Genomic DNA, 13,482 nt, shown 5'->3' with positions numbered 1-13,482 from the left:
ACGCACGTTCTCCTCACTAGCTCACCACAACAACAACAACAACAACCACAACAACAACAGTGGTGAGTGGTGGTGATGGTGGTGGTGGTGGTGGTGATGGTGGTGGTGGTGGTGGTGAGTGGTGGTGGTGGTGGTGAGTGGTGGTGGTGGGTGGTGAGTTGGTGGTGGTGATGGTGGTGAGTGGTGGTGAGTGGTGAGTGTTGGTGGTGAGTGTACAGGCTGCATGAGAGACAAGTGGTAGTGCCTCACCCTCCTCACCACCTTACACACGTTCTCCTCACCAGCTCACCACCACCACAACAATATCAGTGGTGAGTGGTGAGTGGTGAGTGTTGGTGGTGAGTGGTGAGTGTTGGTGGTGAGTGTACAGGCTGCATGAGAGACAAGTGGTAGTGCCTCACCCTACTCACCACCTTACACACGTTCTCCTCACTAGCTCACCACAACAACAACAACAATATCAGTGGTGAGTGGTGAGTGGTTGTGGTGAGTGGTGGTGGTGGTGGTGGTGAGTGGTGGTGGTGAGTGGTGGTGGTGAGTGGTGGTGGTGAGTGGTGGTGGTGAGTGGTTGTGGTGAGTGGTTGTGGTGAGTGGTGGTGAGTGGTGGTGGTGAGTGGTGGTGGTGAGTGGTGGTGGTGGTGGTGGTGGTGAGTGGTGGTGGTGGTGGTGGTGGTGGTGAGAGTGGTGGTGGTGAGTGGTTGTGGTGGTGAGTGGTGAGTGGTGGTGGTGAGTGGTGGTGGTGAGTGGTGGTGGTGAGTGGTGGTGGTGGTGAGTGGTGGTGGTGGTGGTGAGTGGTGAGTGGTGGTGGTGAGTGGTGAGTGGTGGTGGTGGTGAGTGGTGGTGAGTGGTGGTGGTGAGTGGTGGTGGTGGTGAGTGGTGAGTGGTGGTGGTGAGTGGTGGTGGTGAGTGGTGGTGGTGAGTGGTGGTGAGTGGTGTTGGTGGTGGTGGTGAGCGTGGTGAGTGGTGGTGAGCGTGGTGTTGGTGAGTGGTGGTGGTGGTGGTGAGTGGTTGTGGTGAGTGGTGGTGATGATAGTGAGCGTGGTGTTGGTAGTGAGTGGTGGTGGTGGTGAGTGGTGGTGGTGAGTGGTGGTGGTGAGTGGTGGTGGTGAGTGGTGGTGGTGAGTGGTTGTGGTGATGGTGGTGGTGAGTGGTTGTGGTGAGTGGTGAGTGGTTGTGGTGAGTGGTTGTGGTGAGTGGTGGTGGTGAGTGGTGGTGGTGAGTGGTGAGTGGTGGTGGTGAGTGGTGAGTGGTTGTGGTGAGTGGTGGTGGTGGTGAGTGGTTGTGGTGAGTGGTTGTGGTGAGTGGTGGTGGTGAGTGGTTATGGTGAGTGGTGGTGGTGAGTGGTGGTGGTGAGTGGTGGTGGTGAGTGGTGGTGGTGAGTGGTGGTGGTGAGCGTGTTGAGTGGTGGTGGTGAGTGGTGGTGGTGAGTGGTTGTGGTGAGTGGTGGTGGTGGTGATTGGTTGTGGTGAGTGGTGGTGGTGAGTGGTTGTGGTGAGTGGTGGTGGTGGTGGTGAGTGGTGGTGGTGAGTGGTTGTGGTGAGTGGTTGTGGTGAGTGGTGGTGGTGAGTGGTGGTGATGATAGTGAGCGTGGTGTTGGTAGTGAGTGGTGGTGGTGGTGAGTGGTGGTGAGTGGTGGTGGTGAGTGGTTATGTAGAGTGGTTGTGGTGAGTGGTTGTGGTGAGTGGTTGTGGTGAGTGGTTGTGGTGAGTGGTGGTGGTGAGTGGTGGTGGTGAGTGGTGGTGAGTGGTGGTGAGTGGTGGTGGTGAGTGGTGGTGGTGGTGAGTGGTGAGTGGTTGTGGTGAGTGGTGGTGATGATAGTGAGCGTGGTGTTGGTAGTGAGTGGTGGTGGTGGTGAGTGGTGAGTGGTTGTGGTGAGTGGTGGTGGTGAGTGGTTGTGGTGAGTGGTGGTGGTGAGTGGTGGTGGTGAGTGGTTGTGGTGAGTGGTGGTGGTGAGTGGTGAGTGGTGGTGGTGAGTGGTTATGGTGAGTGGTTGTGGTGAGTGGTGGTGGTGGTGAGTGGTGGTGGTGAGTGGTGGTGGTGAGTGGTGGTGGTGGTGGAGGTGGTGGTGAGGGTGGTGTTGGTAGTGAGTGGTTGTGGTGGTGGTTGTGGTGAGTGGTGGTTGTGGTGAGTGGTGGTGGTGAGTGGTGGTGGTGAGTGGTGGTGGTGAGTGGTTGTGGTGAGTGGTTGTGGTGAGTGGTGGTGGTGAGTGGTGGTGGTGAGTGGTGGTGGTGAGTGGTGGTGGTGAGGAGTGGTGGTGGTGGTGAGGGTGGTGTTGGTAGTGAGTGGTTGTGGTGAGTGGTTTTGGTGAGTGGTGGTGGTGGTGAGTGGTGGTGAGTGGTGGTGGTGGTGAGTGGTGAGTGGTTGTGGTGAGTGGTGGTGAGTGGTGAGTGGTGGTGGTGAGTGGTGGTGGTGGTGGTGGTGAGTGGTGGTGGTGAGTGGTGGTGGTGAGTGGTGGTGGTGGTGGTGGTGGTGAGAGTGGTGGTGGTGAGTGGTGGTGGTTGTGAGTTGTGAGTGGTGGTGGTGAGTGGTGAGTGGTGGTGGTGGTGGTGAGTGGTGGTGGTGGTGAGTGGTGGTGGTGAGTGGTGGTGGTGGTGAGTGGTGAGTGGTGGTGGTGAGTGGTGGTGGTGGTGGTGAGTGGTGGTGGTGGTGAGTGGTGGTGGTGAGTGGTGGTGGTGGTGAGTGGTGAGTGGTGGTGGTGAGTGGTGGTGGTGGTGGTGAGTTGGTGGTGAGTGGTGGTTGTGGTGGTGGTGAGCGTGGTGGTGAGTGGTGGTTGTGGTGGTGAGTGGTGTTGGTGGTGGTGGTGAGCGTGGTGAGTGGTGGTGAGCGTGGTGGTGGTGGTGGAGGTGGTGTGGGGTGGTTGTGGTGAGTGGTGGTGAGTGGTGGTGGTGATGGTGAGCGTGGTGAGTGGTGGTGGTGGTGAGAGTGGTGGTGGTGAGTGGTGAGTGGTGGTGGTGGTGAGTGGTTGTGATGAGTGGTGGTGAGTGGTGGTGGTGAGTGGTGGTGAGTGGTGGTGGTGAGTGGTGGTGGTGAGTGGTGGTGGTGGTGGTGGGGGTGGTGGTGGTGGAGGTGGTGGTGATGGTGAGCGTGGTGAGTGGTTGTGGTGGTGAGTGGTGGTGGTGAGTGGTGAGTGGTTGTGGTGAGTGGTGGTGAGTGGTGAGGAGTGGTTATGGTGAGTGGTGGTGAGTGGTGGTGAGTGGTTGTGGTGAGTGGTGGTGAGGAGTGGTTGTGGTGAGTGGTGGTGGTGGTGGTGAGTGGTTGTGGTGAGTGGTGGTGGTGAGTGGTGGTGAGGAGTGGTTGTGGTGAGTGGTGGTGAGGAGTGGTTGTGGTGAGTGGTTATGGTGAGTGGTGGTGGTGGTAAGTGGTGGTGATGGTTGTGAGTGGTGGTTGTGAGTGGTGAGTGGTGGTGAGTGGTTGTGAGTGGTGGTGAGTGGTTGTGGTGAGTGGTGAGTGGTGGTGGTGAGTGGTGAGTGGTTGTGGTGAGTGGTGGTGGTCAGTGGTTGTGGTGAGTGGTGGTGGTGAGTGGTGGTGGTGAGGAGTGGTGGTGGTGGTGAGTGGTGGTGAGTGGTTGTGGTGAGTGGTTGTGGTGAGTGGTTGTGGTGAGTGGTGGTGGTGGTGAGTGGTGGTGGTGGTGAGCGTGTTGAGTGGTGGTGGTGAGTGGTGGTGAGTGGTGGTGGTGAGTGGTGAGTGGTGGTGGTGAGTGGTGGTGAGTGGTTGTGGTGAGTGGTGGTGTTGGTAGTGAGTGGTTGTGGTGAGTGGTGAGTGGTGAGTGGTGGTGGTGAGTGGTGAGTGGTGGTGAGTGGTGAGTGGTTGTGGTGAGTGGTGGTGGTTACTCACCGGCATTCCAGCTCCACCTCCTCCTCCTCTTCAATGTCAAAGTCGTTGACAACTTCACCACCACCACCACCACACGGCACAGCGAGAACCTCCTCCTGCACGCTCACCACCACCACTCACCACGCTCACCACCTCCACGCTCACCACCTCCACGCTCACCACCTCCACCACCACCACTCACCACGCTCACCACCTCCTCACCACGCTCACCACCTCCACGCTCACCACCACCACGCTCACCACCACCACCACACGGCACAGCGAGAACCTCCTCCTGCACGCTCACCACCACCACTCACCACGCTCACCACCACCACCACTCACCACTTACCACCACCACCACCACGCTCACCACCACCACCACACGGCACAGCGAGAACCTCCTCCTGCACGCTCACCACCACCACTCACCACGCTCACCACCACCACTCACAACGCTCACCACCACCACCACCACTCTCACCACCACCACCACACGGCACAGCGAGAACCTCCTCCTGCACGCTCACCACCACCACGCTCACCACGCTCACCACCACGCTCACCACTCACCACCACCACTCACCACGCTCACCACCACCACCACTCACCACCACGCTCACCACCACCACTCACCACGCTCACCACCACCACCACCACTCACCACGCTCATCACCACCACGCTCACCACCACTCACCATTCACCACGCTCACAACGCTCACCACCACTCACCACGCTCACCACCACCACCACCCACCACTCACCACTCACCACGCTCACAACGCTCACCACCACTCACCACGCTCACCACCACCACGCTCACCACCACCACTCAACACTCACCACCCCATCACCAATGATAAGCGTGTTGAGTGAGTGAGTGAATGGGTGGGTGGGTGAGTGAGTGAGTGGGTGAGTGAGTGGGTGAGTGGGTGAGTGAGTGAGTGGGTGAGTGAGTGAGTAGGTGAGTGAGTGAGTGGGTGAGTGAGTGGGTGAGTGGGTGACAGAGTGGGTGACAGAGTGTGTGAGTGAGCTGGTGAGTGGGTGAGTGAGTGGGTGAGTGGGTGGGTGAGTGGGTGGGTGAGTGAGTGGGTGAGTGAGTAGGTGAGTAGGTGAGTGAGTGGGTGAGTGAGTGAGTGAGTAGGTGAGTGGGTGAGTGAGTGGGTGAGTGAGTGGGTGAGTGAGTAGGTGAGTGGGTGAGTGAGTGGGTGAGTGGGTGGGTGAGTGAGTGGGTGAGTGAGTAGGTGAGTAGGTGAGTGGGTGAGTGAGTGGGTGAGTGAGTAGGTGAGTGAGTAGGTGAGTGGGTGAGTGAGTAGGTGAGTGGGTGAGTGAGTGAGTGAGTGGGTGAGTGAGTGGGTGAGTGGGTGGGTGAGTGGGTGAGTGAGTAGGTGAGTAGGTGAGTGAGTAGGTGAGTGAGTGAGTGAGTGGGTGAGTGAGTGGGTGAGCGAGTGGGTGAGTGAGTGAGTGGGTGAGTGAGTGAGTAGGTGAGTGAGTGGGTGGGTGAGTGAGTGAGAGGGTGAGTGAGTGGGTGAATGAGTGAGTGGGTGAGTGAGTGGGTCAGTGAGTGAGTGAGTAGGTGAGTGGGTGAGTGAGTGGGTGAGTGAGTGGGTGAGTGAGTAGGTGAGTGGGTGAGTGGGTGAGTGGGTGGGTGAGTGAGTGGGTGAGTGAGTAGGTGAGTAGGTGAGTGGGTGAGTGAGTGGGTGAGTGAGTAGGTGAGTGAGTAGGTGAGTGGGTGAGTGAGTAGGTGAGTGGGTGAGTGAGTGAGTGAGTGGGTGAGTGAGTGAGTGAGTAGGTGAGTGAGTGGGTGAGCGAGTGGGTGAGTGAGTAGGTGAGTAGGTGAGTGGGTGAGTGAGTGGGTGAGTGAGTAGGTGAGTGAGTGTGTGAGTGAGTGGGTGAGTGAGTGTGTGAGTGAGTGAGTGTATGAGTGAGTGAGTGAGTAGGTGAGTGAGTGAGTGAGTGGGTGAGTGAGTGAGTGGGTGAGTGAGTGGGTGAGTGAGTAGGTGAGTGAGTGAGTGGGTGAGTGAGTGGGTGAGTGGGTGAGTGAGTGAGTGGGTGAGTGAGTGGGTGAGTGAGTAGGTGAGTGAGTGAGTGGGTGGGTGAGTGAGTGGGTGAGTGGGTGAGTAGGTGAGTGAGTAGGTGAGTAGGTGAGTGGGTGAGTGAGTGAGTGAGTGGGTGAGTGGGTGAGTGAGTGAGTGAGTGGGTGAGTGAGTGAGTGAGTGGGTGAGTGGGTGAGTAGGTGAGTGAGTGGGTGAGTGAGTAGGTGAGTGGGTGAGTGAGTGGGTGAGTGAGTGGGTGAGGGAGTGAGTGGGTGAGTGAGTGGGTGAGTGAGTAGGTGAGTGGGTGAGTGAGTGGGTGAGTGGTGAGTGAGTGGGTGAGTGAGTGTATGAGTGAGTGAGTGAGTGGGTGAGTGAGTGAGTGGGTGAGTGAGTGGGTGAGTGAGTGAGTGGGTGAGTGAGTGAGTGAGTGGGTGAGTGAGTGAGCGGGTGAGCGAGTGATTGGGTGAGTGGTTGAGTGGGTGAGTGAGTAGGTGAGTGAGTAGGTGAGTGAGTGGGTGAGTGAGTGGGTGGGTGAGTGGGTGAGTGGTGAGTGAGTGGGTGAGTGAGTGTATGAGTGAGTGGGTGAGTGAGTGAGTGGGTGAGTGAGTGGGTGAGTGAGTGAGTGGGTGAGTGAGTGAGTGAGTGGGTGAGTGTGTGAGTGAGTGAGTGGGTGAGTGAGTGGGTGGGTGAGTGGGTGAGTGAGTAGGTGAGTGAGTAGGTGAGTGAGTGGGTGAGTGAGTGGGTGGGTGAGTGGGTGAGTGAGTGGGTGAGTGAGTGGGTGAGTGGGTGGGTGAGTGAGTGGGTGAGTGAGCTGGTGAAGTCCTCACCAGAGTCTCTTCCCGGCTACCCACTAGCATGATCTTAGCGTGCGGCTTGAGACGGAGCGAGGCCAAGACCACATCATCACCAGCTGGCTGACCTGCAAAACACAACACACTCACCACCACACTCACCACCACACTCACCACCACACTCACCACCACACTCACCAACACACTCACCAACACACTCACCACCACACTCACCACCACACTCACCAACACACTCACCACCACACTCACCAACACACTCACCACCACACTCACCACCACACTCACCAACACACTCACCACCACCACACTCACCACCACGCTCACCACCACCACACTCACCACCACACTCACCACCACACTCACCACCACCACGCTCACCACCACCCTCACCACCACACTCACCACCACACTCACCACCACGCTCACCACCACGCTCACCACCACACTCACCACCACACTCACCACCACACTCACCACCACACTCACCACCACACTCACCACCACACTCACCAACACACTCACCACCACCACACTCACCACCACGCTCACCACCACCACACTCACCACCACACTCACCACCACACTCACCAACACACTCACCACCACACTCACCACCACACTCACCAACACACTCACCACCACCACACTCACCACCACGCTCACCACCACCACACTCACCACCACACTCACCACCACACTCACCAACACACTCACCACCACCACACTCACCACCACGCTCACCACCACCACACTCACCACCACACTCACCACCACGCTCACCACCACACTCACCACCACACCCACCACCACACTCACCACCACACTCACCACCACCACGCTCACCAACACACTCACCACCACACTCACCACCACACTCACCACCACACTCACCACCACGCTCACCACCACACTCAACACCACGCTCACCACCACACTCAACACCACACTCACCAACACACTCACCACCACGCTCACCACCACGCTCACCACCACGCTCACCACCACACTCACCACCACACTCACCACCACACTCACCACCACACTCACCAACACACTCACCACCACCACACTCACCAACACGCTCACCACCACACTCACCACCAGCACCACCACCAGCACCACCACAACACTCACCACCACACTCACCACCACGCTCGCCACCACACTCACCACCACACTCACCACCACCACGCTCACCAACACACTCACCACCACACTCACCACCACACTCACCACCACGCTCACCACCACACTCACCACCACCACACTCACCACCACGCTCACCACCACCACGCTCACCAACACACTCACCACCACACTCACCACCACACTCACCACCACGCTCACCACCACACTCACCACCACACTCACCACTACACTCACCACCACACTCACCACCACACTCACCACCACACTCACCAACACGCTCACCACCACACTCACCACCACCACACTCACCACCACACTCACCACCACCACTACACTCACCACCACACTCACCACCACACTCACCACCACACTCACCACCACCACACTCACCACCACACTCACCACCACCACCACACTCACCACCACGCTCACCACCACGCTCACCACCATGCTCACCACCACACTCACCACCACACTCACCACCACACTCACCACCACGCTTACCACCACGCTCACCACCACGCTCACCACTACCACCACCACACTCACCACCAGCACCACCACACTCACCACCAGCACCACCACACTCACCACCACACTCACCACCACACTCACCACCACCACACTCACCACCAGCACCACCACACTCACCACTACGCTCACCACCACCACCACCACCACCACGCTCACCACCACGCTCACCACCACCACACTCACCACCACGCTCACCAACACGCTCACCACCACCACCACTCACCCACTCACCCACCCACTCACCCACCCACCAACCCACCCACTCACCCACCCTTTCACCAACCCACCCACTCACCCACCCACTCACCCACCCACCAACCCACCCACTCACCAACCCACCCACCAACCCACCCACTCACCCACCCACTCACCAACCCACCCACTCACCAACCCACCCACTCACCCACTCACCCACCCACCCACCCACTCACTCACCCGCCCACCTACTCAACCACCCACCCACTCACCCACCCACCCACCAACCCATCCACCCACCAACCCACTCACCCACCCACCAACCCACCCACTCACCCACCCTTTCACCAACCCACCCACTCACCCACCCACTCACCCACCCACCCACCCACTCACCCACTCACCCATCCACCCACTCACACACCCACCCACCCACCCACTCACCCACTCACCCACCCACCCACTCACCCACCCACTCACCCACTCACCCACCCACCCACCCACTCACCCACTCACCCACCCACTCACCCACTCACTCACTCACCCACCCACTCACCCACCCCCCCACTAACCCCACCCACCCCCTAACCCCACCCACCCCCCCACCCACACACACCCCCCCACTAACCCACTCACCCCCCCACTAACCCACCCACTCACCCCCCCACTCACCCACCCACCCACCCACCCCACCCACTCACCCCGAACCCTCAACCCAAGCAACTTCTGCCGGTGAATCCGGACGCCGGTTAGCTCCTGCAGCGCCCTCTTGAGGCACCGGACCGTGGCGTCGGACGGAAACGCAGGCACAGAGATCTCCTGCCCGGCCCACCGGACCGTCAGTGGCAGGGCCGACATGGCCACGATCCTGTGGGCGGTGTGTGTGTGTGTGTGTGGAGGTGCCACTCCACGTTAGCGTGGCCGGGAGCGCGCGGAGACGCGTCACAACGGTAAGGGTCGGAGAATCGCCGTCACGCAGAGGGGAGAGAGCCACAGACTCACACAGGGACCCATAGAGACCCATAGAGACCCATAGACTCATCACTACACAGAGACCCATAGAGACCCATAGACTCACCACCATCACACAGACACCCATAGAAACCCATAGAGACCCATAGAGACCCACAGACTCATCATCACCACACAGAGACCCATAGAGACCCATAGAGACCCATAGAAACCCACCACCATCACACAGAGACCCATAGAGACCCATAGAGACCCATAGACTCATCACCACACAGAGACCCATAGAGACCCATAGAGACCCATAGACTCATCATCACCACACAGAGACCCATAGACTCATCATCACCACACAGAGACCCATAGACTCACACAGAGACCCATAGACTCATCACCACACAGAGACCCATAGACTCACCACCACACAGAGACCCATAGACTCACCACCACACAGAGACCCATAGACTCATCATCACACAGAGACCCATAGACTCACCACCACACAGAGACCCATAGACTCATCATCACACAGAGACCCATAGAGACCCACAGAGACCCACAGACTCATCATCACCACACAGAGACCCATAGAGACCCATAGACTCACACAGAGACCTATAGAGACCCATAGAGACCCATAGAGACCCATAGACTCACACAGAGACCCATAGAGACCCATAGAGACCCACAGAGACCCATAGACTCATCACTACACAGAGACCCATAGAGACCCATAGAGACCCATAGACTCATCACCACACAGAGACCCATAGACTCACACAGAGACCCATAGAGACCCACAGAGACCCACCATCATCACACAGAGATCCATAGAGACCCATAGAGACCCACCACCATCACACAGAGACCCATAGAGACCCATAGAGACCCATAGAGACCCATAGACTCATCACTACACAGAGACCCATAGAGACCCATAGACTCATCACTACACAGAGACCCATAGAGACCCATAGAGACCCACAGACTCACACAGAGACCCATAGAGACCCATAGACTCATCATCACCACACAGAGACCCATAGACTCATCATCACCACACAGAGACCCATAGACTCATCATCACCACACAGAGACCCATAGAGACCCATAGAGACCCACAGACTCACACAGAGACCCATAGAGACCCATAGGGACCCATAGACTCATCATCACCACACAGAGACCCATAGACTCATCATCACCACACAGAGACCCATAGACTCACACAGAGACCCATAGAGACCCATAGACTCATCATCACACAGAGACCCATAGACTCACACAGAGACCCATAGAGACCCATAGACTCATCATCACACAGAGACCTATAGAGACCCACCACCATCACGCAGAGACCCATAGACTCACACAGAGACCCATAGACTCACACAGATAGCCATAGATTCACCACCACCACACAGAGACCCATAGACTCCCCATCCCACAGAGACCCATAGACTCACCACCACACAGAGACCCATAGACTCACCACCATCACACAGAGACCCATAGACTCACACAGAGACCCATAGACTCATCACCACACAGAGACCCATAGAGACCCACAGAGACCCATAGAGACCCACCACCATCACACAGAGACACATAGACTCACACAGAGACCCATAGACTCACGCAGAGACCCATAGACTCATCACCACACAGAGACCCATAGACTCACACAGAGACCCATAGACTCACACAGAGACCTATAGAGACCCACAGAGACCCATAGACTCACACAGAGACCCATAGACTCACCACCACACAGAGACCCATAGACTCATCATCACCACACAGAGACCCATAGACTCACCAGCACACAGAGACCCATAGACTCACCACCACACAGAGACCTATAGACTCATCATCACTACACAGAGACCCATAGACTCACTACCACACAGAGACCCATAGACTCACTCACACAGAGACCAATAGACTCACTCACACAGAGACCCATAGACTCACTCACACAGAGACCCATAGACTCACTCACACAGAGACCCATAGACTCACCACCACACAGAGACCCATAGACTCACCATCACACAGAGACCCATAGACTCATCATCACACAGAGACCCATAGACTCATCACACACACACAGAGACTCATAGACTCACCACCACACAGAGACCCATAAACTCACCACAGAGACCCATAGCGTCATCATCACACAGAGACCCATAGACTTACCACCACACAGAGACCCATAGACTCACTCACACAGAGACCCATAGACTCACTCACACAGAGACCCATAGACTCACTCACACAGAGACCCATAGACTCACCACCATACAGAGACCCATAGACTCATCATCACACAGAGACCCATAGACTCACCATCACACAGAGACCCATAGACACATCATCACACAGAGACCCGTAGACTCACCACCACACAGAGACCCAGACAGAGAGAGACCCATAGAGACCCACAGACACTCATAGAGACCCACAGGGACTCACAGACACCCATAGAGACCCATAGAGACCCACAGAGACCCACAGACACCCATAGAGACCCACAGGGACTCACAGACACCCATAGAGACCCATAGAGACCCACAGAGACTCACAGAGACCCACAGACACCCACAGAGACCCACAGAGACCCACAGACACTCATAGAGACCCACAGAGACCCACAGAGACCCATAGAGACCCAAAGAGACTCACAGAGACTCACAGAGACCCACAGAGACTCACAGAGACTCACAGAGACCCACAGAGACCCACAGAGACCCATAGAGACCCACAGAGACTCACAGAGACCCACAGAGACCCACAGAGACCCACAGAAACCCATAGAAACCCATAGAGACCATCAGAGACCCAGAGAGACCCACAGAGACCCATAGAGATCCACAGAGACCCACAAAGACCCATAGAGACTCACAGAGACCCATAGAGACTCATAGAGACCCACAGAGACTCACAGAGACCCATAGAGACCCACAGAGACTCACAGAGACCCACAGACACCCACAGAGACCCACACAGACCCACAGAGACACCCACACACAGACACCCACACAGAGACACCCACAGAGTGACTCACAGTCGGCAAGTTCCTCACCGAGCTGCGTAGCCCTCAGCCCCTGCTGCTGCTGCTGCTGCAGTGAGTGCTGATTGTTGCTGTCCGCTCGCTCGGCCGCCTCTCGTCTCGAAGACTTCCACAGCAGATTTCGACTGCACGGGTGGAATCGATAAAGAGCGGCGATTCCGGGCCGTTACGATTCGGAATGGTGGAATCGATTCCCGTTGTTGTTAATGTTGGTTTCAAGGTGGGGAGGGGGGGAGTTTCGTGCGAGCGGGAGTCGATTCTGAATGTGCAACGATTCCGCTTGGATCGATTCGCGGTTATGGATTTTGTGCGAGTGGAGTCGATTGTCAAAGTTTCAACGATTAACCTTTGAATCGATTCGTGTTGGTGGGTTAAGGGCGAGTGGAGTCGATTGACAATTTGTAACGATTACCCTTTGAATCGATTCGTGTTGATGGACTTTTTTGTAGGAGTCGATTCTCAAAGTACAACGATTCATCTTTGAATCGATTTGTGTTGGTTGGTTTCGGGGCGAGAGAAGTTGATTCCCAATTTTCAATGATTCCACCTTGAATCGATTTGTGTTTGGGGTGAGCGGAGTAGATTTCCTAATGTACGGCGATTCAAAAGTTGAATCGATTCCTGTTAGTGTGGAGTGTTAGGGGTTTAGTGCAGTTGATTCATTAATGAAGCACGATTTCCCTTGAATCGATTCTATTGTAGGTGTGAAATCGATTCATTATTTTCTCCGTAATTCTCCATAAATCGATTCCTGTTGTTGGTGTAGTAGATTCTTTCATAAGCATCGATTCTCACCGAAACGATTCCTGTTATTGTAGAGTCTTAGTGGTGTGAAGTCGATTCCATACGGAACCACGATAACCATTGGATCGATTCCTCTTGGTGGTGTGGGCGATT

At 56.5% G+C, this 13,482-nt stretch overlaps 1 protein-coding gene across 1 annotated transcript in view; it reads right to left on the bottom strand.

Annotated features, from left to right (window-relative positions):
• Nucleotides 1–12,817, bottom strand: part of LOC116957712 (uncharacterized) — a 28,096-nt gene extending 15,279 nt beyond the window's left edge. The window contains exons 1-5 of the mRNA XM_076057637.1: nucleotides 12,598–12,817; nucleotides 9,242–9,408; nucleotides 6,678–6,769; nucleotides 3,835–3,929; nucleotides 7–16 (exon numbers count right to left, since the gene is read on the bottom strand). Of these exons, the coding sequence (XP_075913752.1) occupies nucleotides 7–16; nucleotides 3,835–3,929; nucleotides 6,678–6,769; nucleotides 9,242–9,398 (354 nt within the window). The 5' untranslated portion in view covers nucleotides 9,399–9,408; nucleotides 12,598–12,817. The remainder of the gene's footprint in view (nucleotides 1–6; nucleotides 17–3,834; nucleotides 3,930–6,677; nucleotides 6,770–9,241; nucleotides 9,409–12,597) is intronic.
• Nucleotides 12,818–13,482: the final 665 nt, after the last annotated feature.

Source organism: Petromyzon marinus, chromosome 83 (genome assembly GCF_048934315.1).
Source record: "Petromyzon marinus isolate PM22_M1 ecotype Great Lakes invasive population chromosome 83, UKy_Petmar_22M1.pri1.0, whole genome shotgun sequence".
NCBI lineage: Eukaryota > Metazoa > Chordata > Hyperoartia > Petromyzontiformes > Petromyzontidae > Petromyzon > Petromyzon marinus.
This window is presented reverse-complemented; position numbering and strand designations above follow the sequence as displayed.